General features: G+C 35.8%; 5 protein-coding genes across 6 annotated transcripts; 2 read left to right on the top strand and 3 right to left on the bottom strand.

Moving 5' to 3' along the window:
• Positions 1–20: 20 nt before the first annotated feature.
• LOC106346441 (heterogeneous nuclear ribonucleoprotein 87F-like) lies at positions 21–2,622 on the bottom strand. The gene is made up of 2 exons (XM_013785770.3): positions 2,419–2,622; positions 21–1,986 (listed from the first exon to the last, which is right to left on the bottom strand). Exon 2 carries the CDS (start codon positions 1,969–1,971, stop codon positions 241–243), a length of 1,731 nt encoding a protein of 576 aa, XP_013641224.2. The 5' UTR covers positions 1,972–1,986; positions 2,419–2,622; the 3' UTR covers positions 21–240.
• A 353-nt stretch (positions 2,623–2,975) lies between these two features.
• Positions 2,976–5,597, bottom strand: LOC125610185 (actin-related protein 3). 2 transcript variants are annotated; one of them, XM_048782198.1, is made up of 10 exons: positions 5,496–5,597; positions 5,204–5,410; positions 4,660–5,119; positions 4,448–4,594; positions 4,257–4,349; positions 4,023–4,142; positions 3,818–3,928; positions 3,480–3,605; positions 3,274–3,372; positions 2,976–3,135 (listed from the first exon to the last, which is right to left on the bottom strand). In XM_048782198.1, the coding sequence occupies exons 2-10, from the start codon at positions 5,248–5,250 to the stop codon at positions 3,055–3,057; spliced, it is 1,284 nt and encodes a 427-aa protein (XP_048638155.1). In that variant the 5' UTR covers positions 5,251–5,410; positions 5,496–5,597; the 3' UTR covers positions 2,976–3,054. The 2 variants fall into 2 exon arrangements, with proteins under 2 accessions (XP_048638155.1, XP_048638154.1); XM_048782197.1 differs by having other exon boundaries at positions 5,204–5,583.
• A 3,284-nt stretch (positions 5,598–8,881) lies between these two features.
• Positions 8,882–12,508, top strand: LOC125610186 (oxysterol-binding protein-related protein 1D). The gene is made up of 8 exons (XM_048782199.1): positions 8,882–9,667; positions 9,739–10,092; positions 10,274–10,358; positions 10,437–10,897; positions 10,975–11,130; positions 11,251–11,559; positions 11,662–12,006; positions 12,135–12,508. Exons 1-8 carry the CDS (start codon positions 9,134–9,136, stop codon positions 12,309–12,311), a joined length of 2,421 nt encoding a protein of 806 aa, XP_048638156.1. The 5' UTR covers positions 8,882–9,133; the 3' UTR covers positions 12,312–12,508.
• A 3,513-nt stretch (positions 12,509–16,021) lies between these two features.
• On the top strand, positions 16,022–17,894 carry LOC106349756 (cytochrome P450 86B1). The gene has a single exon (XM_013789727.3). The coding sequence runs from the start codon at positions 16,166–16,168 to the stop codon at positions 17,765–17,767; it is 1,602 nt and encodes a 533-aa protein (XP_013645181.2). The 5' UTR covers positions 16,022–16,165; the 3' UTR covers positions 17,768–17,894.
• Positions 17,895–17,918: 24 nt separating this feature from the next.
• LOC106346447 (glycosyl hydrolase 5 family protein-like) lies at positions 17,919–22,183 on the bottom strand. Its single transcript, XM_013785782.3, has 4 exons — positions 21,520–22,183; positions 19,517–19,764; positions 18,634–19,151; positions 17,919–18,542 (listed from the first exon to the last, which is right to left on the bottom strand). The coding sequence occupies exons 1-4, from the start codon at positions 21,943–21,945 to the stop codon at positions 18,061–18,063; spliced, it is 1,674 nt and encodes a 557-aa protein (XP_013641236.2). The 5' UTR covers positions 21,946–22,183; the 3' UTR covers positions 17,919–18,060.
• Between the last annotated feature and the right edge of the window lie 1,945 nt (positions 22,184–24,128).

A 24,128-nucleotide genomic window follows, 5' to 3' on the forward strand; every position in this document is an offset into this window, starting at 1 on the left:
TTCCTAGATCAAAGTGTTTGCAATAACAAATTAACCTTTAACAAAAACAAAAACATAGTTTACACATATATATATGCTCAACTCCAAAGACAGATTATCAGCAAACAAGGTATAGAGAAACATTGTATCAAATATTTGATGATGATAAGTAGTTTGATGCAGTATGCAGAGTAACTTAAAACCGTATTGTTTAGATGCAGCAACAAAGGAAGAGGCAGGAAGAACATCAGATGTTCCTTTTCAGTCTCCTCGCCTTCGCTTTCCGTAGTCTGCATCTCTTGACCTGGACCTATGATCATCTTCCGACATTCTTGATCTGCTTCGAGACTTGGAAGAAGACTGTCCTCTATCATACTCTTCAGAATCACGGTGCTTATACTCGCGGTGACTATCTTTCTCTTCACGGTGACTCTTGTGTCTTCTATCACCACCACTGCTCTCAGACCAGTCACGTTCCGTGGTAGAACGCTCTTTCTCACGTGATGGCTTCTCTTCTTTCTCTTGGTTTTCATCTTCATACCCACCGTATTCAGAACCACCCTCTTCACCACCACCACCTCCTCCACTAGCCTCGTTCCACATCCCTCCTGCATGAACTCCGTTCATCCCTGCGTTACCCATCGTTCCCATCCCCGCGCCGCCGAAAAATGCTGGATTAACATGAGGAGCAATCCCAACCATTCCCATCGGATTAACACCGGGATAAGGCTGAGGCATCCCGGGGTAAGCAAGACCAGGAAACCCTCCATAACCGCCGCCACGACCCATGAATGTAGGATCAAACCCACCAGCTCCCATCATACCCTGTGGATGCATCATACCACCAAACGCTGGACCAGCGAGTCCAGGGCCGCCATACGGTCCAGCACCAGCACCGTTAGCCATGTTGTTCATCCCTCTGCCTCTCGCTGCACCACCCCAATGACCTCCACGGTTTCCCATTCCTTGGCCACCACGTGCAAACCCACCACCTCTCCCAAAGTTTCTTCCACCGTCTCCATTTTGCGTATTCATGTTGTTGTTGTTGTTATTGTTGTTGTTGCCTCTTCCCATTCCCTCATTCAAAGGCCTTCTGTTTTGCATTTGGTTTTGTCCTTGGTTCCTCCCAGTGAAGTTAGCTCCCATCTGCTTCAGCGTCTCAGGAGAAGCAAAGGCTACAACACACGCTTTACCGTTGAAAACAAACCCATTCATTCCTTCTTTGCAAGCAGCTGCAGCAGCTGAATCGTAAAACTCAACCTGACAATACCCTTTGGATTTACCGCTAACTCTCTCGTCGAAAAACTTGATCTCTTTGACTCTTCCGTACTGAGAAAGAACACTCTCAATCTCTGCATCCGTCGTCCACCAGTGCAACTCCCCCACGAAAAGCATGGTGTTCCCATTGTCCACAACAAACGGCTGCGTGGGGCTTCTGTTCACCATTGCGCTTGGATTCACACTTGTCTGGCTAACAGGAATCTGCTGAGCACCTTGAGGAGCACCACCATAAGCGTTATGCACAGGAGGAGGCTCAGGCACATTCACAGCATTCCCTGAAAAACTATGCGTGTTCAACACAATAGATGTTGATCCTTGTGGATTAACTTTGTTGGGTTGGTTGGACTGGACATCAACATTCATCCCTTTGGGTCCAAAAGAAGATCCTTGTGGAGGATAAGCATCTGATCTTGTTTCAGGTCCACTGATCCCATTATGATACTTCCCTTCAACTCCACCTCCAGATACAACTGCCATTCTCGGTTCAGAAACAGTACTATTCTGAGCTTGAATACTTCCACCCACTTGAACCGGTGCTTGAGGTTGATTATGAGCCTGGAAGAAGCTCTCACCAACATTAACATCGCTATAGAGATCATCATAGTCATCATCTTCTCCCATGAGCTCTTCATCAGCAAGAGCAGGAATAGTCCCGCTTCCCTGGTGAAGTAGCTTCTGATTATCTCCATAACCAGCGTTTTCTTGATTCATTGGATTCTTACAAAACTGGGCCAGAAAATACAACCAAGAATTAAACAAACAAACAACATAAACAATCTTTTTACATAAACAGAGATTACAAGCCATTGATGAATACTAAAGTATACATGTGTCTGTGTACAGATTAAAAAAACAGGAACTTTAGCTCATAGATCTGAGATTTGGGATCTAAAAGCTCATCAACATATCTTCTCTTCATTAAAAGATTAGATCTTACAAGATTAGTATATTACAATTATAGATCAAATTACATACATGGTTTTGATTTACAAGGGAAATGAGCCTGCCTACTACACATACCGTTCTTACAAAATCGAAGAAGAAATCAACAGATCTGGGATGAAAGTTACAATTTTTAACATTGATGAAAACCCTAGAAAGCCTCGAGATTCGAGGATCGAAGAGAAAAAAAAACAACAACAACCTAAGCTTGCTTACTTTGACTCTTTGCAGCTGGGTCTCTTCCGTCTACGGAGGTTGAGATTTCGATAAGGATCCGAGGGTTGTTTCTCCGGCGAGGATCTGAGCTTCTCCGGGGAAATTCAATGAAAGTATTGGTTTTGAGATCGGAGGGAGAGAGTCGTCTTCGTTGAGAGAGAACACGTGATGTGTTGTTCTTTCTTATCCGATGCGATAACAGATTTCTCCTCCGTGTTAGATAAGCTTATTGGGCCCGGGCTTCGAATCATTAGTTAATGGGCTGTATTGCGTTGTGTTTTAAGCCCATTTAGTACTCTTGTTTAGCCAAGTCTGGTCTGTAATTTAAACAAGGTCTAATCCTTCTTCCTCTCTTCTAACTCTGATCTTATCCCCTTTCTGTCACTAAGTCCCATGAGCTTATCAAGTTGTTGCCTTTTTTGTTTGTTTTATACAGACTTTTTTTTTTTTTTGCTTTGTCTGAAAACAATATGATTTCTTCTACAACATAAAGCCTAGCTTACACTGATTGAGAAACTCAATGAAACCTAAAGAGCCAAATAGCTTGAGTTACAAGCATCTAAAATGGAGTGTTTCATTCAGACAAACATTCACATATGCTGGTGAATTATTTAACGAACCAGCTTCTATTTGTTTTTAATACATCCCTTTGAACACCGGATTAGTACGGCATATGCTTGCTCCACATTCCTCATACTCCTCTTTCGTTCTGCAGCTCTGCGATAACAAGAAAAAACACACATCCACTGTTTCAAACCAAAACAAGCCAAGATGTTCTCATATTGAATCTAGCTGGTCTCCAAACCGTTTCTAGTCTTTTATAACCGGAGGTATCAACTCAGTTGTTTTACATACCGCGAAAAACTCAGGAGTTGATGAAAGCACAGAGCCTCCAAACCAAACAGCAAACTTTTGGACAGGGTGGCTCACCACATTAACCTCCACTGGTTGAGACTGTTATTACGAATGCCAACGCAGATGAAAGGGAAACTGGTTATATATATATATACAAATAAACATGTACCTGTTTACTACTGACATCATACAACTTTTTTATTTACCGTGATTTCACCACCGGTACGTGCGTTATTAGCAAGAACACGGGCATCAACAATCTTTTTGAGATCCCTTTGTAACCTTCTTCCGAAATCTTTGAACATAGTTGAGCCTCCGGACAATACTATGTTCTGAAATTATTTTTTCACAAATTCATCAAATACAAATAAAAGCATCTCAAAACAACGAAGTATAGTGGTTAGAACCCCACGTTGTGGTTGTGGCCGTGGAGAGGTGAGTTCGATTCTCGACAGCCACAATCACTTTTTCACCTCAGTTATTTAACGTTTTTATCAAGAAAACAAAATCTTAAAACTCTGAACCAAACTGAGTGTTTTCGGACCTTATATAAAGCTCGTCGTGTGTCAATTGGTGCAGACTGGATACATTTGTCTATTACAGCCGGTAAAGAAGTTGTAAAATCATTGCTGTATATCTCTGGATTAAAGAAGACCTGTAAACAAACACAAACAATCTCAACATTATCACCACTAAAAACACACAAAACAAGCGCAGTAACATAGAAAACAGAGACAATGGTAACAAACCTCAGGTCCAAGGAAACGTTCGTAGCCAACGTCACAAGTGTATGGTGCACCAGTCTTTGGCTTAACACCTTTCCACTGTTTAATATACTTTCCTGGCTCTTTGTCGTGTTTGTTAAACTCCTACAACCATATGAATGTTCAGTGTTAAGCCTTTTCAGCATACAATCAAGTAATCAATCATTAAAATAAAAATAGTACTATTGTTTAACTTAAACATTAACCACAAAGCATTACCTTAACAATGTCTGAACAAGTGTAGCAGTACAATTCCTTCACTTTACGTGCAACATCGAATGAATCTTCCGGTGGTATATTCTCACCTCTTTCCTATAATGAATATCGAAATGAAAAATTCCATGAACGTACTACATAAATGTAACATCGAAAGAAGTACAACAAACTACAAAAGATACATTAGTACATACACGCATGAGTTGCTGGATAAAGAGGCTGACATCTTTGCCAGCAATCGGAATTGTTTTGATACAGCTCCCAATAACATAACCTTCCGCAACAGGCACAACACGAGTCGCCCCATCTCCAACATCAACTACAACCCCTGTCATCTCACACTAAGACAGCCAAGATTCAGACAAGCAAACAACTTGGAGTCAAAAAACCAATGCCCCCCACTTACCTTTGATGTAGTGTACCCAGCTGCAAGTGCCAGCACCGAGTTAACAGCAATGTAAAGCCCAGGAACATTAAAAGTCTCGAACAGAATCTCCCCAGTGTACTCTCGGCTCTCAGGAGGAGTGAGAGGGCTTTCGGTGAGAAGAAAGTAATGATCCTCTGGATCACACCTCAGATAGTTAAACACACACTGCTGCCAATACCTTTCCATCGCATCCCAATCCTCAACTTGACCATGCTCAATCGGATAATGAAGATTGTAAGTGCTACTGGACCGTGACTTCGTGAGAGCTTCGTCTCCTATAAAGAAGTCCATATCAGCAGCAACTCCAGCGTTGTGCTGAGCTGCCCAAGAGCCCTTTAAAGAACTCTTGGGCTGGCTTAAGAAAGACTCGTTAGATGCAACTACTGTCGGGAGAATGAAACATGGCTCTACGTTACCCGCAAAGCCCATCTTTGTATACCTAACAAGATCAGAGAGCATACCGTGAATGAAAAAGGAAACATTTTTCTCGAACCCATCAAGGTCATTAAGCCTAATCACGTACCCGGTTCCATTGTCGATGACAACAGCGGGTCGAGAAGTCGGATCCATTACGCCCGAAACAGAGTCAAGTTGAAGAACGAGTAACAGTAGAAACGTTAAGAGTTTCGATCTGTTTTGCGAAATGAAGGATCAATCTCCAAACTTGCTTTTTCTTCTTCTCCGACAATGGAAGTTTGAGATTCCGGCGAGCTGCCACGTAGCTCTGTCTCTGGTAAACAATGTAGGGGAGAGAGAAGATATAATTTAATTTTCCCGGAAAACAATCAGAGATTCCCGTGAAATTGAGGGAAGACCTTTGGTTCAGAAACTCAGATCATAGGGAAAGTCGCCGTCGTCGGTTTGTACTTTAGCGTGTGAGAGATTCTTTCAGACAGTACAAAACAAATGGACTAATGTTAAAGTTTGTCCTGATGTTTAATTCGGTTTAACTGAACCAAACCGAATCGAACAAAACCAGATTCTGTAAAACTGTACCAATTCGAAATGGAGAAGAAAAGACTGTAAAACCAGAGTTTTTTATTTATTTATTATTGTTACTGTTTAATCTTACTGATTGCGATGTGTAGTCGAAGACAAGACGAGAACAATCTTAGATCTCAAGTGATAACGACGCTTCAACCACCGGCAAAAAGCCCACCACCTGTGACTATTTGCAACAACAAAAATTATACTATACTCTTATGGTTTGTAGCAACACTTGCAGTTTTTATAAACTCGTATATCCATAAAAAAAACTATTGTGCAATTCACAACAAAACCTTTTATATATGATATACATGTCATGTAAAAAAAACCACTCCTATAATCTATCAAAGCCAAATTATGCAATCAATTAATCCGTGAAATCCTATCATGGTTCATAATATATTCTTCTATGATTTATAAAAGATACTAAAAGCATTCTATAATCAGAAATCATTCACTAGAACAATTATTTACATCTTATATATTAAAACAGAAGTCATGACTTCTTTTTATGTATGATTTTTTTAGTTTGGACCATTCCTAGAAAATATCATATTTTACATAAGTTCATTATTATATCTACTAATATCTTTATCTTTTTATTTGAAATACAAATGAATATATTTAAAATATTCTAACAAAATCTTTTTAAAATCTTTTTAGAATCTTTTTAAATTTACTTTCAAAAATTAGTTAGTTTTAATTTAAATTATCATAAAATATAATTAGAAATTAAAATTAAATATAGTTTTGGTTTATAAACGAAAATTTAAATAAAATGATATTAATTAATTTCACAAATACATTTACTAATAATTTTTAAAGATTTTGTTAGAAATAAATATTTATTTTTATTTTAATTTTTTTTAAATTTGTTTTCTAATAAAATAAAAATCATGATTTTTTGATGAGTGATATTTTTATTTGGACCATCATTTAAATTTTATATTAAATGTATATCACTAATGCTAATATACATAATATTTTTAACAACTTTAATCATAATATCTTTTATATCTTTTAATTTTTTAAAAAAAAATTAAAATTCTAACAATTCTCTTGAAAAAGATTATAATAAGATCTTAATTGTCATAAATTGAATATAAATATTTTTAACTAATTTTGTAATTAGTAATGAAATTTTTTTAAAAGAATAAAATTATATACTATTTTATTAATTTTATAATAATATCTATCATTTTAAAATAAAAATGTTATATTGAACAAAATATGATAAAATTATTTTAAATTGATAAGTTAACATATTTTATTTTCATAAATATAAAATATTTATGCTAAAAATATAATATGTTGGTAGAACGAGTTAATATTAGTAAACTATATAATACATGTATAAAAATTTAACTTATCTTACACTTTTTAATATACAGTAATTTATTATATAAAATTAATAAACATCAAAAATTACTAAAAAATCTAGCAATTTGAATTACGGATCATGATTATAATAAATTAAATACAAAATTATTTTCATATATGTTGTTTCATGCGTTAAAAAATTTAGTTTAGTAATCAAACACAAATTCAATAAGATAAATATATAATAAGTAACATATATATGTGATGATTTTAATTTAAAGCATGAAAACTATAAAATTAATATATTTGCATAATTATACAAACATTTAAATATGTGAGTAACATTAAAAAAATATAATAATTATGTAAAACAAATATCTATATATATAAATGTGAAAATATATACCCGCACGGTTGTGCGGATGAAAATCTAGTTTCGCTTAAAGCAGAGCAGTATATGGTCCATAGATACTACGTAGCCTTCTTATATGGTCATATACATCCAATTCCAAATATCCAATCGTTTTAGCTTTAAATCATTTTGGTGCGGTCCATGCAAACCGTTATGTGACTCACAGTTTCACCTATAGAGACTTCTTACTACAGTTCATGAAAAGTAAAAGAAAAAAAGAAAAAAATTTGATGCATAAAAACTATTTTCATAATCACTAATCTTTTGCAGTCGGTGAAAAACACATACAGTTCATATACGTTGTTGCTATGGTCCAAAAGAAACTGTGATATGGGCCCATAAAGGGCCCTTGTATGTTGCGATAAAGACTTTTGCACTATATCCAAATAGACCCGTTTACCTTCAATGGAAGTCATTCTAACTCCAAAGGTCCATATTTTTTATTCCTAATCATTACTACAGAGTCAGTTCCAATGTAAAGAAAACAAACATATACGGATCTATCGATCGTTTTAATTTTATGTTGCACGATAATTTTTGTCTGGAGTCAAGTTTTCTTCTCCTAGAGTTCAATATACTAAATCCTTTTTAAGAACATGATTCATCAGAGTGTATCATGTTCACAAACCTGCTAAGTTTATCAAAGAATCGAGTGACTCAAAACAGATTTTAAAACTTCAAGATGCTAGAATTTGTTTGCTGGATCTCCAACTGTCTTTGAAGGACCTCGAGATTTCATTTTGAAAAGTTGTAGTCAGATTTGGACGACGTGAAATAAAGTTACCATAATAAAAAATACTAGTCTAGACTTCAAATAAGCACTTGTTAATCATGAAATCATTACGCAATGCATAAAACCCCCTATTTACGGTCCATTACGTTTATCAATGGTCAAAACAAACTATTACTATGTTAGATAAAAACCCACCTTCTATGATTTAAATAAGGATAATTATAATCTCATTAATGGTTTCTGTCATCTTTTTCTATCTATAACAACCTTTCTGCGTCAATTAATGTCTGCAAAAAATCAGAAATCTTTCCACGGTCCCTAATCAATAAATACAACTAATTGATTAACTGCCTAAAAATAACCCCAATATGATCCATATTCTAATCCTTATATTACTAGTATTAAAATTTCTCTATATGAAGTAGAGAAAATACTATAGTACCTGATGGATTTTTCGTACCCATTTCTGTATCTGGTATTATTATTTATGAAATACCGAATATTTTGGTTAATGAGACCAGTAATAATTAAATACAAAAATACAATGGTCATTTTTGTTTCCGACAAATTATATACATATATTTACTGTGCTAGTGACAAAAAAACAATTTACTGTGCAATAACTACCTATCCTCTACTAGGATTGGTCCAAAAGAAAACATAATTATGTTGACTCAGAGCATTAATAGTAATTTAATAATTACTTTTATATTTATATTTATATATTTTTTTCCATGAATTTAAACGATTCAGAGAGATGCTCCCTCTCTCTCTCATCTCTGCACACTGCACAAACACAAATTTTCACAGACCAACACTGCCTTAAATTGGATCTGTGAGCCCTCCTCTCTCTGACAATCTCCATTATCTCTCCTTCTCTCTCTCTCTCTGCTTTATTTATTTATTTTACAGTCTTCTCGTTGTACCCCTTCTCCGAACTTAAGATTCTCCGATCCACACCGGATCTAAAGAAACTCACTTCGTAACTTTGATCAAATGTTATGAATCCTCTTTGCTGCATTGCTCCGGTTTCAATCGATGACCGGACTAACCCGGTTATCGCCAAACCGGCGTCGAATCATCAGCTAGGTCTCCCACCTAGCAACCACGCTTCCAAGCCGTCCTTCTCGACGCAAGCCTCGTGGATCAGCCAGGATCAGCTCGAGAGGCTCTCCTCCGAGGACGTGAATCTCGAGGGGAAAGACTCTACTTCAAACGGAGGTTTCTTCTTTGGAAACGGCAGCGTCGGTGCTGGTGGTGGAGTCGCTGGGATCATGTATAAGTGGACGCACTACGGTAAAGGGTGGAGAGCTAGGTGGTTTGAGCTCGAAGACGGTGTTTTGTCGTATTACAAGATCCATGGACCTGATAAGATCGTGATGAATCCGGCTAGAGACAAGGGAGTGAGAGTGATCGGAGAGGAGTCTGTGAGGTACATTAGGAAGGCTAGCTTCGGTGGCAGTAGCAACAAGCTTGGAGCTGGAGCTGGAGCTGCTTCAAGGCCTTGTAAACCTTTTGGTGAAGTACACTTAAAGGTACAATCTTGTAAATCTTTGCATGAGGGATGGTAGATTTTTTACTCTGCGCTTTGTTTGTTTGTTTGTAGGTTTCTTCGATTCGTGCGAGCAAGTCTGATGACAAGAGGCTTACTATATTCACTGGTACAAAGACTCTTCATTTACGCTGTGTGTCGAGAGAGAATAGAGCCACTTGGGTTGAGGCTTTGCAGGTGGCTAAGGATCTTTTTCCTAGAGTCCCCAGCGGCGACATTTTGCCTTGTGAAGATGCGGTTGTTTCCACCGAGAAGCTGCGTGAAAGGCTACTGCAGGAAGGGATTGGTGAGAATCTAGTCAAAGATTGTGAGACCATTATGCTTTCGGAAGTTTCTAATCTGCAGAACCGGTTGAAGGTTCTCACACAGAAACACCTTATACTGCTAGACACACTCAGACAGTTGGAGGTATGTATGTTTTGGTTCTCACACATTTTGAAATGGAACTATTTATTGGATGTGAGTTATAAACAGTCACTGCTATTTTCACATTGTGAAGTGAACATATTGCATCACCAGCCTCATTTTTGCTTCTCCTTCGCCTTGTAGTAGACTAATTGATGTGGTTCTTTAAAAATTCATCTTGCAGACTGAAAAAATAGAGCTGGAAACTACTGTTGTTGATGAAACAAAGGAGCATGACTCTTGCTGTGGACAGGGAAGACGATTTAGTGGTTAGTTACTTTACATATATGTTTGTGGATTCTTCCTTGACCCAGCTAAGTGTTTTTGACATCATTGTCCTCCAACAGATTTCTATTCAGTAGTCTCAGAGGTATCTGCAAGCGACTCTGAGGCTGATAACGAAAGTAACGATGGAGTAGACGTTGAATCTGATGAAGACGATGTACCTTTCTTTGATACAAATGATATCCTATCAGCCGACGCATTGAGAAGTGCTTCCTACAGAAGCAGAGAAGCTGAAGGCAATGGTTCTATTTACGATAAAGACTCCTTTTTCTCTGACCGCCTGCAAGCTCCAGTTAGGATTCCGCAGTATCCATATGTGAGAAGAAGGGATAATTTACCAGAGCCGAAGGAGAAGGAGAAGCCGGTTGGATTGTGGTCGATCATCAAAGAGAACATTGGCAAAGACTTGTCTGGAGTTTGCCTCCCCGTTTATTTTAATGAGCCGCTTTCTTCTCTCCAGAAGTGCTTTGAGGATTTGGAGTACTCTTACTTGATAGACAGAGCACTTGAGTGGGGGAAACAGGTCAGATCCTTGCGAGTTTTCACTCCCAAAAGCTGAAGCAATTTCGTTTTGAACATTATAGTGTTGTCTCGTTTCAGGGCAATGAGTTGATGAGGCTTCTAAACATCGCAGCTTTCGCTGTATCTGGCTATGCCTCCACTGAAGGCAGGCAGTGCAAGCCTTTTAATCCTCTACTTGGCGAGACATATGAGGCTGATTACCCTGATAAAGGACTTCGTTTCTTCTCTGAGAAGGCAAGTCAACCAACACATCTCTCTCCTCTTTTACTGCAAGAGTTGTATCGAAATGAGATAAAATGTTATATTTGATTACTTTTCTAATAAATTCATTGAGCATGTAATTATGTTTCTTAGGTGAGTCATCATCCAATGATTGTTGCTTGCCACTGTGAGGGACAAGGTTGGAATTTCTGGGGAGACTCAAATATCAAAGGGAAATTTTGGGGACGGTCCATCCAGCTTGACCCAGTGGGTGTCTTGACATTAAAATTTGATGATGGTGAGACGTATCAGTGGAGCAAGGTTACCACTTCCATATACAACATCATCCTCGGGAAACTTTACTGTGATCACTATGGAACTATGCGCATCAAAGGCGGTGGCAATTACTCCTGCAGGTTGAAGTTCAAGGAGCAGTCAGTCATAGATCGAAACCCTCGTCAGGTAGTATAATGATTTTAAATTTTTTCTTTCTGCTCCATAGTTATATCATTATCTGCATTATAGTAAAAAGATCATCATTGGTTTTTCTAAATAATCTTTCAGGTTCATGGGTTTGTGCAAGACAATAGGACAGGGGAGAAAGTAGCTATCCTGATAGGCAAATGGGATGAGGCAATGTACTATGTGTTGGGGGATCCGACAACAAAGCCAAAGGGATACGACCCAATGACAGAAGCTGTGTTACTGTGGGAAAGAGACAAATCTCCTACGAAAACAAGATACAACCTCTCCCCTTTTGCAATCTCTCTTAATGAGATAACTCCTGGTATGATGGACAAATTGCCTCCAACGGATTCAAGATTGAGACCTGACCAAAGACACCTAGAAAACGGTGAATACGAGGCAGCAAATGCTGAGAAACTGAGACTTGAACAGCTGCAGAGACAGGTACAAATTTCACTTTTATACAGTTTGTGTATCTAGGTGATATCATCTCGATTGATAAGGCTATTTTGTTAGTTGATGACTATGGTAATGAATGTTGAATAGTGTATTTTAATTTTTGTGTGGTGTAGGCAAGGAGGCTGCAGGAGAAAGGATGGAAACCGAGATGGTTTGAGAAAGATGAAGAAGGGAATTATCGGTATGTAGGAGGTTACTGGGAAGCAAGAGAGAAGAAAGCTTGGGATAAGATCACTGACATTTTCAAGAAGCAGCAGCAACAGCGTAACAGTGTTTCATCTTCTTCATAATCATCTCATGTTTTTGTTCCTTTATTTGTTTTTTTTTTAAATTAATATATATTGAAAGATTTTCACCATTCCCTCATTGTGCTTCTGTGAAAATTTGGCCAGAACCTTTGTTGGTGTGTGTGTGTGCATTATATGTAGATTCTCATTCAGACTTATTGGAGATTAGTAAATTATCCGATTAGGATTTGGCCAGAACCTTTGTTGATGTTGTAGAGTCTTGTCATCGAGAATTTTAACTGTTTCTTGATGTCGTAGAGTCTTGTCATCTAGGATTTGCAAGCTTTAGCATGTTTTTCTATCACCAATAGTTTGAATATCCAGGAACAGAGACAGCAAATTCTTGATGACAAGACTCTACAACCTCAAGAAACAGTTCAAATCATTCTCGAGAATCAATTACATAAAGCTCACACCTTTCGATTCATGAGAAGAGATCCCCAGATGTTTGATCCAAAAATGGTGTTTATATTTGTGATGTTTGTTGAATCATACAATAAAAAAATCTAAAGATAAAAGATTAGATTCTTGAAGTTTAGGAGAAATCTTGAAAGAATCAAATGAGAAATGAACATCAAAAGAGTTTATTGATTTAAGATTTTATTACAAGTATGGATACAAGTGAAGTAAATCTAAGAATCTTTTAAACTTTTTGTAAGAAGTGTTCAATGTCTAAGATGGAAGAAAAAAAGATCCCCTCATAAAGAGAGGTGTATCCCTATTTATATAAAGATATGTCTAGGGTTTTATGGCCAAATGAGCCTAGTTCCTGGTCTTATGGGCCTTGCTAGAGGATCAAGATCCACCCCCAACAACAGAGGCTTTGAACTGTTTGTAGATCAGCTGGAGCTTCGTTTCGTAACCATCCGGGTCATGTTTGATCATACCTAGGAGCATAGGAAGGCTGAGCTTCTTGGAGCTCCGGCGTACGAGAGATCCGGCCATAATCGGAGGTTTTGGGAGAGAGAAAGAAACACTATGGCTACGTCTGTTTATATATTGTCGGTTCAGGATTTGATCGTCTCCGATTCTCTGGTTCTGTCGGTTTATGATTTGATAAATCATGAGAAATATAACACACTGTCTGTATCTCAAGTTTCATCTTATATGCGATTTTAATAACATTTACTAGGTTAATACCCGCGCCTTGCGCGGGATGAATATTATATATAAATTATTTTTAAGTATTATATATTTTTTACATATTACGAAATAATAACTATATTATTGAATGATTAAAAATTTAGTAACTATTACGTATATAATTAAATTGATACAAATACTTAAATAAATTTTCTTTATCCAGACAAACACTTTTTTCTATTTTATATGTTATATGTTATAAAATTAAGTTTAAATGATATTAACATAGATATATAGCATATTTTTAATATTGAAATCTATTAAAAATATTATAAACTCATATTATTTTTGATTGTTTGTTTTTTTTATAACAAAAATTTTAAATCAATGATAACAATAAAAAATTCATGGGATGTTTTATAGTTTTAGTAATTTATAATTTTAAAAACATTCAATGCAAAGTTTAAAATCTAAATATTAGGTTGTCAATAATTGTTCAAAATTTTTATCAAAAAATTTCAAATCAAATTCGAAATTAAAATACTTATGTATTTTATATGATATATAATTTATTTCAAAAAAATATTAATATGCATATATATAATATTTATTAAATGAGACTTCCTACTTATGTAATTTCGTAATCATTTGTATCTTGTTATAACATAAATTTTAAAACATGGATCACAAAAATTTCAGTGTGAGATTTTTAACAATTTTAGTTATTTATATTCGTCTTTTAAAATTCAAAATATAACATATACGAAAAAATCTAAATTTTTATTATATAGTTAATATGGTTATTTAATTTATTTTAAAATGAATTAAAAATGATAGAGAATAGACTATTTTTATCAAATCTTTATTATTCAAAATAATTAATTGTCATATATATTTTAGCCACATTAGGTAATTATGTGATTTTTATTTAAGGAAACAATAAAGAACATTTATGATTAATTTATGGTTAGTTTAATAAAAAGCTTATTATATATTTATATGGACCAACTATTTTTCTAAGGACTCTAAGAATGATTGTGGTGATGACATGTGGCTACAAAAATATGTTGTAATGCTTCTCCTTTAATATATAGGGGATGTTTTATCTCGTACTAACTAGAGTGTAGAGATACATGAAAATGTTAGATAATTAAACTTACCATATCACTGATATAAGATGAGATGTGAGAAACAGACAATGTTTAATTTGTCATAATTGTAGTTGGAGTATATCTCTTAACAAAATGTCATCTATTTATAGGATAAAAACAAATCAAAATAACGCAAATACAATTACTACAAGTAAAGTTCGAAAATTAAAAGTAATGTAACTTGTGATAGATATGCTTATAGTGAAAGTATCTGCTGGTTTGTAACAGACACCACTAATAAATCATTTATTAAAAAAGTATGGTATGAATTATAGAACATTATTTTTTGGTGTAAATTATAGAACATTATTGATAACGTATGTACGTACGTAAAGTTTGAAACATACAAACGAAGGGGAAGGGCATCGATAGTTTTTAAGAGTTTCATGTCTTTCGTCAGTATAGTGAGTGAATAGGACCAAGAAAGAAACATACATTTATGTCACACAGACTTGCAAATAACATGAAAAATATATATAGTTACGACTAATTTGTACATGAAGTACGGTCTCAAGGTGACCATTACGCCAAGGTCGATTGGAGAGAAGAAACTAGAGTCATGTTCCATGTAGAAATCATTGTAGAATCCAGTACCTTTTAGAGGAACTCAGATTGGATGACTAAACGAGCAGTTTAACACATCTTTGACTTTTACAATAATTTGTTTTGGAGCAACTAATCTTCAGAATATATCTCATACTAATCCATTTATCATTCATACCAATCTCATTATAACACATGAGTAAAAAAATGGTGTCATGCTCTTCTCCAAGCTAATTGACCTATCAAGAACGTTGCATTCATTTTCGCTGCAATACGCCAATAGGCCCAAATACTATTTGGCAATATATTTCGGATTAATGACCTAAGTGCACTCACATCCGCATTGAGTGATTTTGTTTTAAAATACTACTCTCTCCTGTTTTTTAATTATCGGTAAAATTTTCATTTCAAAATAATTGTTGTTTTATAATTTTAATGTAAACTTATGAACAATATTTTTCAGTTTATTTTTCTATTGGTTTAATTATGGTTAGATATATATATATATATATATATATATATATATATATATATATATATATATATATATATATATATATATATATATATATATATATAATGTTGTTTTTATTTTGAAAATATGCAAAATTAAATATTTTTTTAATCCATATGCATAAACATAAGATGACAAATAAAATGAAACGGAGGGAATAATATATTTGGTGAGATGACTTGTATGTTAATTTGGTTTCACTTATGTTTTCAATATAATGAACATCAAAAAAAAAAAGAGTTTATAACTAACCATATGGTTATGTGACCAAAGACATGAGCGAAAATTTTGCATTTATAGGAGCATTCCTTTGCGCTTGCTGCGCATATTGAAACACACAAATTGCATTGTCAGTACTAACCTACACCTTTCGTGTCTGACAAGAAACTTTTATCTTCTTGAAATAGACCAACTTACCAGAGCTAACTGTCTCCAAGAAGACAGCCACAAAAGTGGTGTTCTTAAGCCAAAACATAAAACGCATGAAAACTAATTTCCTCATATACTCTTTCAGTCATTTCACTTTCACATCAAACAACAACTTCACTAGATAGAGAGAGCTTAGAATGTCTGAAGCCTCTTCCATGTCCTTAACAGAGAGAATTTACAATCACCTTTGTCTCTTCGATGTTTCTCTCGCGTTGTTAGGACTATTTGTTTTCTGTTGCGTGCGTGAGAAGTTAGCCAAGAAACCAGGTCCAACGACATGGCCAGTGTTCGGAGTCACTCCAGAGTTCTTCTTTAACAGGAACGATGTCTACGGTTGGGTCACAAGGTGTTTAAAAACATGTCGAGGTACTTTCCTTTACCGCGGAATCTGGCTCGGTGGTTCTTACGGAGCCGTGACTTGCGTACCCGCTAACGTCGAGTACATGCTCAAGACCAACTTCAAGAACTTCCCCAAAGGCGTCTTCTTCAACGAAAGGTTCAACGATCTCCTCGAGGACGGTATCTTTAACGCCGATCACGAGTCTTGGAAGGAGCAAAGACGGATCATCATAACAGAAATGCATTCGACTCGGTTTGTGGAGCATTCTTTTCAGACAACGCAGGATTTGGTGAGGGAGAAGCTGTTGAATGTGATGGAGAGTTTTGCAAAGTCACAAGAGGCTTTTGATCTCCAAGATGTGCTCTTGCGTTTGACGTTTGACAACATCTGCATCGCTGGTCTTGGCGACAACCCTGGAACTTTGGGTTCTGATCTTCTTATTGTCCCGTTTGCTCAAGCTTTTGAGGAAGCGACGGAGTCTACTCTTTTTAGGTTCATGATTCCTCCTTTTGTGTGGAAGACTATGAGGTTCTTGGACGTTGGGTATGAGAAAGGTCTGAGGAAAGCTGTTGAGGTGGTTCATGAGTTTGTTGACAAGATGGTCGTGGAGCGTATATGCAAGCTCAAGGAGGAAAGAACGTTAGGGAACAGATCTGATGTCCTCTCGAGAATCATTGAGATAGAGAGTCATCACAAGAAGAGTAATGAGAAAGATCCTTCCATAGTTAAATTCTTCAGACAGTTCTGCACCAGTTTCATCTTAGCTGGGAGAGACACGAGTTCGGTTGCACTCACGTGGTTCTTTTGGGTGATACAGAAGCATCCAGAAGTTGAAAACAAAATCATCCGCGAGGTCAGACAGATTTTGAGACAGAGAGGAGATCATCAAACTAGTCTCTTCACGGTCAAGGAACTAAACGACATGGTGTATCTACAAGCAGCACTCTCGGAGACCATGAGGCTTTACCCTCCAATCCCTATGGAGATGAAACAAGCCACTGAAGATGACGTTTTCCCTGATGGGACGTTTCTGAGTAAAGGCTCGCGAGTTTACTTTGCGATTTACGCTATGGGAAGGATGGAATCAATATGGGGGAAAGACTGTGAGGTGTTTAGACCAGAGAGATGGATACAAGCTGGGAGTTTCGTGAGTGATGACCAGTTTAAATACGTTGTGTTTAATGCTGGCCCAAGGCTGTGTTTAGGGAAGACATTTGCTTACTTGCAGATGAAGACAGTAGCTGCTTCTGTCTTGATGAGGTACTCGGTTAAGGTTGATCCAGATCATGTTGTTGTCCCTAGAGTAACGACGACTTTGTACATGAAGCACGGTCTCAAGGTGACTATCTCGCCAAGGACGCTGGGAGAGAAGACACATGTTCAACTAGAGAAACGTTAGAAACAGATAAATACTCTCCGTCGTCCCATAATTATGGAGAAGTTACTAGAGTCATTTCCCATATTATATCTTTTCAAATTCAATGTAACGACTTCATATTCAACTTCACTTTATATATTTTCAATAATGCAATTTTTCAGTTTAAAATCACTGATACTGAAAGATGATTTTTTAAATAGAATTACTAATGATATATTAAGAGATGAAATTGTACAAGAGATATTCTAACATTTTCTTGATTATTTTCTAATCTTAATTAATTTTCTAATAGTTTGCTAGTCATATTAAGAGCTTTACAGCAAATCCGATTTGGGAGACAAATTCTCCAACTGTTTGTACAGTCTAGAACCCTTCAATGGCCTTGTTGCTTTAGTGATAGTGAACCATTGGCTCATTGGCTCACAAGAACTGTCCTTACTCAGACACTTGCAATCATTAGCCAGAACATTGTTGTCTGCGTCCACGTCAAGGCAAACAGAAGTGTTGTTACTTGTTGTTGAAGCTAAATGCATATTAGATGCCGAGATAGTCTGCCATATTGAACCGGGACTTGAACAATCCGTCTTAGTCATCGTAACCCTGTTTCCTGGTCCGTTGCTCTGTAAACACAAAGACTGGTCTTTGCTTCGTAGTGTTTGCTTAGTGTAGCTCCATGGTTCGGAACTGTTGCATGGACCAAGAGTAAGCATTGTCGTGTCATTAAGAGACCGTACTAGGCAGAGTCCGGTATATGGATGGAAAACCAGATTGTAAGCATCAGTTGAAGGCCCCGGTCCTAGTAAACCAAATCGAACCACAAAAAAAATTAGTGACTGAATCAAATCTTGGTTAAGCTTCTAGTAACTTTTGCGATGTATGTTATGAACCTTGAAGCTGAGATTGAAGAAGAGTGATCTTTTGCAAGAAACTCGAGTTTCTAACGCTAATCCAATCCGAATCCAGCACACCATAATACTCAACCAAACCGACCTTGCCTTCTCTTAAGTAATAACTTCCGGTTAGGGCCCATAGCGACCAATCAACATCATTACCAGCCGCCCAACCACTTACACATCCGAAATAGCGATTATCATCGGCGTTTCCTCCTCTTTCGTCTATACCAAACTCGCTGAGGAACAGGGGAAAGCCTTTGTTGAGGAGAAACTCGCCACCGTTTCTTATCCGGTTTAGAACTCGACCGCAGATATCGTTAGGGTTGTTGGTCGCCCAGTTTCCGTCACTGAAAGAATACCAATGGAGCTCGAACACGAGTTTTTTGGTGAATGATAGTTTTACGGGTCGTGACCTGACAAAAGAGAGATCGGCGTCGAAACTGAGACCGGACAGGATTACAAGTACGTTCTTGTTTGCTGCATGAACTGCTTCCGCTCCTTGTTGCATATACCTACGTACATGGATAGGAAAACATTCGTTTTATTTTAATTAATAAATTATAACGGAGAGTACAATGAAAACAACTTCCGTTTGTTCAAGGTCAACTTTCAACCTAAAACTTTGATTGTTATAACAAACTCTTAAATCATTGACGAATCCAAGAAAATTAACAAACATGCATGTTCTGTATATATGCCTAATTAATTAGTTTCTTACTAACGTACTGTATTTTAGGAACGTTAGACATTATACATTTTGTTTATAAATAAATAAAAAATAAAAAGGATACACTTTATTAAAGAGTTTTAATTGTTAAACTATTAAATTTTAATGTAATACATAATATATGCTTGGGCTAAAAAATAGTAACCTTACTTGAACCAGTCGTCCGCGTTTTGTTTAGGCCCTCTAAGTTCATTCCTTAGACTCATGCCAACGACATTAGAGACGCCGTCGAACGTCGCCGCCATTTTACTCAAAGCGGCGGTCCATTCGGTGGGATCGAAGAACTTGTCACCGAAAAAACCGTTACCGTCGTTGTTGGCGCAGCACCACCCTGGTTTTGTTAGGTGGTTGTCTAATATAACCATCACACCATTGTTTCCTAATGTAGTAACCACCATCTGCCCAAAAGAAAAATAAGCTTATATATATCATCATCATCGACATTTCATTTTCAGTTTTCTATAATAGGATTGCGGTTTCGGTTAACATTGGTCATTTTTAGATATATCACGGGGTTTTTAATATTTCCATGGCATGTGATCGTTCCATTATGTTTATTTAGACTGGCCATCTTACAACCAAAATTTTGACATTTTTAGAAAATTTATAACATAACTAATTAGTGAATTATCATTCGCATGTCGATGATATCCGTATGACAAATTATCTACTGTATACGAAAATAGCTTTGATATAAAATACTAATGCTGATTTGCAAAGTTTGGTTGGAAGCGTGATGATACATGTATGATATGCAACTTAGTATATGAGAATAAAGATTTATGATCATAGAAAGAAAAAACCTATGTGTTGTGAAATTTAGATTCGGAACAATACTAATGTTTTGTAATTTCAAGAACCTTAGTCGCTTTGTAATCTGATCTCTAAACGAGAATTTGAAAATCAGGTACAAAGACTCAATCCTTCACTAAATAACTAACCAACTTTTGGGTACGAATATGATTCATATCGATTATAAATGCATTTTGCATTATACACCCTTTAAGAATAGAACAAGTCCATGAGAATATAATTAGCTCATGTGACAGAAAGGGCAAAAGGCCAAACAAACGTCACGAGTGTTATGTGTTCTTAAGTTACACATTAACTTCATTTACCGACTACCAAACATTTTTTAATTAAGAAATTGACGATTGACATATTTCAGCATACACCTGATTCCTGGAATTTTTGTTTAATAACAATTCCCAACCAAACCCCAACAAGATTTGATTGAAGATTTTGTTTATGTAAAGTTTCCCACAAGAGTTGACGTGTTCTTTAGACAGATTGGTACTTCTATAATTTTAATACGTGTTGTTAGTTTGATAAGCAACATTGAAACTTGAAATTCATTCTTCTATCAATGGAAGTTTTAACTATTAAAATTAATTGAATTTTAAAAAATTAGTTGAACAGATTCATTTTAATGTATAGATTGTATTTCCCTAAGAGTGTAAAACATAAGCCCATCTACCACCCAATATGCCTTGTTAGTTTTAAAACTTTACAGGTTTCATACAAAGAAACAAAATAAAACAGCAGAAAAGTAGAAAAAGCTATAACACCAAAGCTATATATATATAATTTTCTGTAAATCGCCTAACCTAAAATTATATATATATATATATGTATGTATATACTTTCTCTTTGTAGATTATTTAATTTTCAAGATTTAAGGATGCACCCATCTGATGCTTAAGAAAAAGAGTTCATAGGAAAAGAAGAACACATGCATAGTATTTCATCATATATCTTTTCATTTGAATGGATTGTCAAAATGAAACGATATTTTGTGGAAATGGCTTGTTTATATATTCGAATTTTATTACAAATTGTCGGTTAATTAGCAAAATATGTTATATGTTCACATGACACATGGAAAAATTATGTACTGATGGACAGTGTATGCTTATGCATATATACGATATATCTAACATTTGCAATAAATATTCAAGTCATCTTAGTATAAAACCTATACGCTCAGTCAAAAGAAACAAAACGCTTTTCGTTATTTGCATCAGAATTCAATAATCTCGAACACATTAACTGAGCGTATAGGTTTTATAAATAAAAACCTCATATTTATTGTAAAAAACATATAACCGACACAATTTTTGGAAGTGAAAAGATTGGAGATATTATAAGAGTACCTTGAAAGCTTCAATGAGGGAGATATCAATAATGGAGGGGTTGTTAGTTTGGAAGCCAACAATGTCATCTTTAAGACCAAAGCTTTGAAAAGATTGTCTCACTGTGACATTATTAGCCAATGTCTCATTAGTCATCAAATCCAACGCCCAAGTTAACCTAACACAATTGAAACCCATTTCAAGTATCTTCCTGGCCACATCGTCCACCGGCTGCTTGCTCAGCCCTTCAGCCACCACGGGCTGGAGGTGCGATGGCCAGTTCACACACGCTAGCTTCACTCGTTGGCCGTTCTCGTCGACAATCCAACGGGAGCTTGTTGAGAGTGGATAAGCCATGTTTGGGACGGTGTTTTGTGCAATGAATGAGAAGAAGAAACAGAAGAATGGGAAAAAACAAAACATGTGTTTTGGCTCTTTTCTCGTCATTGCTTGTATGAAGTTGTGTTTCTTGTTTCTCTTGTGTGTTGGACAATCATTTTAACAATAGTCTTATTTATAGAGAGAGGGTTGAGAAGTAAATGTCTCTGTCCTTAAAATATGTTCTTACTTTACTGTTCATAAATCATAAATTACAAGTTATGTTTTACCATTTGTTTTACGTTAATATCACTTGGCTTCCTCTCCGTATTAACTGTAATCAACGTTTGATATATTGGTAATTAAAAAAAAGTCTAACATGAGTTTTCTTTAGAGTACCTGAAACGTGAACAGCTGGTGTCAATATCAGAAGTATGAGAAGTCTCGTAAAGCTAAAACTCAACACATTAGAAGATTCTAAATATACATAGCCATCTAGCTATCATGTATACATACTCCCATCAAATATCGTATACTTGAAAATGAAACGTCGCTAACTGTCAAAATACTAGAATGCGTGTAACAGTTCTAACTAAAATCCGTGTGAGCATCTAAAGATAAGATAGCCGTTTCACCCCTGAAAATAGGTCTCGAACAGGCATCTACTTGACCAGTATATCCACCGCACCGTCTTTCAGTTAATTCAAATCAAATAGTAATCGTTCAAACAAACAAAAAAAGTTAGAGAACAACAAGTATGAAAGGTCACTTTTGATGATCAAAATTAATGAACCATATTTAGAAGTGTACATATCATTCTTGCGCATATGTTATGCTAATTTTCCTGAAGAAATGTTCAATATTTAGAAGGACGATGGCTTTATTTTTTTGCTGTAAATTCATTATATTAGGTGTTTATATGGGTTGTCCAAAAAAAAGGTGTTTATATGGAAAATTTGGTATATGTGAATATAATAAATCAATGAAGAAAGAACCTTATTTTTTCAGTTGTAATATTATTATTTTTTGGAATCAGGAAGACTAGTTGACATCTAGAATGTATATGTTGGGGAGCTTTGTCAACTCTATAGTTGAAATATGTAATTAATGTCTACGTACAAAACCAAATGCAGTTACCAACTATCTGAATCCATTTACTTATTTAGTTTTTTTTCTTTCAAAAAGTGAAAATGCCATTTATTTATGTTAGCTGTTATACAATTACTTTAGCATTGTACTTTGTAAACCCATTCCCCACTAGATGTACACATATATAAATTCAAAAAATAGTACAAAGTCGAGATATATAACTTTGAATGCAGTTTAGTTCTATTTCCAAAATAAAATTAGTCTCAAGTAATTACAGATTTGGCAACACTTTTTCACAAGTTAAGAGAAACTTGAAAGACCGTTAAAGTTTAGCCTACGTCCAAGTAAATTCTCCTTTTTGGTGATTTGCAACACAAGATTCCCTAAAACTAATATTTTTTGGTTTAAAGAGAAAGAAACAATTTTATTAAAATTTTAAAAATCACAACTTACGTAGATTACTTGAAGTTTGTATGCCTTTCCCTTTATTTTGTCTTAAAAAATAAAAAATAAACCATTCGTTTCTGATTTTCCTTTTATTTTTTTTATTTTTTTGAAAATTTGATTTAAACCGACCGGTTCTTCATAACCGCCGGTTTTCTTTCTTTGAAAACCACATCGCCGGGGGTCTAGTTAACGCTTCGTCGCCTCTGCCTCGCTACACCAGGGAAAGCTTCGAGAGATTGAAGAGGTGCTGAAAGAATCTTAGACTCGGAAGAGTAGAATTAAGGCAAATATCGTCTGCTCTGCACTTGTATCGTCTTCGTTTTAATCAGTGAAGCATAGGTTGTGTTAATGTAGTAAGTTGTATGTTTCATCAGTGAGAGTGGGTTACTTATAACTCTTTTTTTTTGTTTGTAAACTAAAGTAGAACTCATTCGTTCGTTAATTTAGCTGAAAATTTAGAAAGTAGAAAATGTTTCTCGCATGTTAGAATGGCGTTTATAAAAAAAGGCTGGGAAAGAGTGGTGGGGGATTTGTAGTGCGTGTATCAGAAGATGAGATGGGGAGTGATGAAGAAGAAGAAGAAGATTGTAGTCAAATCTGTACAATGGGGAAACGTTTTGCCTGTGATGAGCTATAGCCTATACTTGAGGTGCTTACCATCAACTCTTCCTTGCTAGCTTGTTTACGAAAGACTTCTTGAGTGTTGTTTGATCGGTTACAGTGATGAATGAGTTTGGCGGAGAAAACCAAGTTAAGGTGAGGTACAAGTTTTGTTA

The sequence above is a fragment of the Brassica napus genome, chromosome A6, assembly GCF_020379485.1.
Source record: "Brassica napus cultivar Da-Ae chromosome A6, Da-Ae, whole genome shotgun sequence".
Taxonomy (NCBI): Eukaryota; Viridiplantae; Streptophyta; class Magnoliopsida; order Brassicales; family Brassicaceae; genus Brassica; species Brassica napus.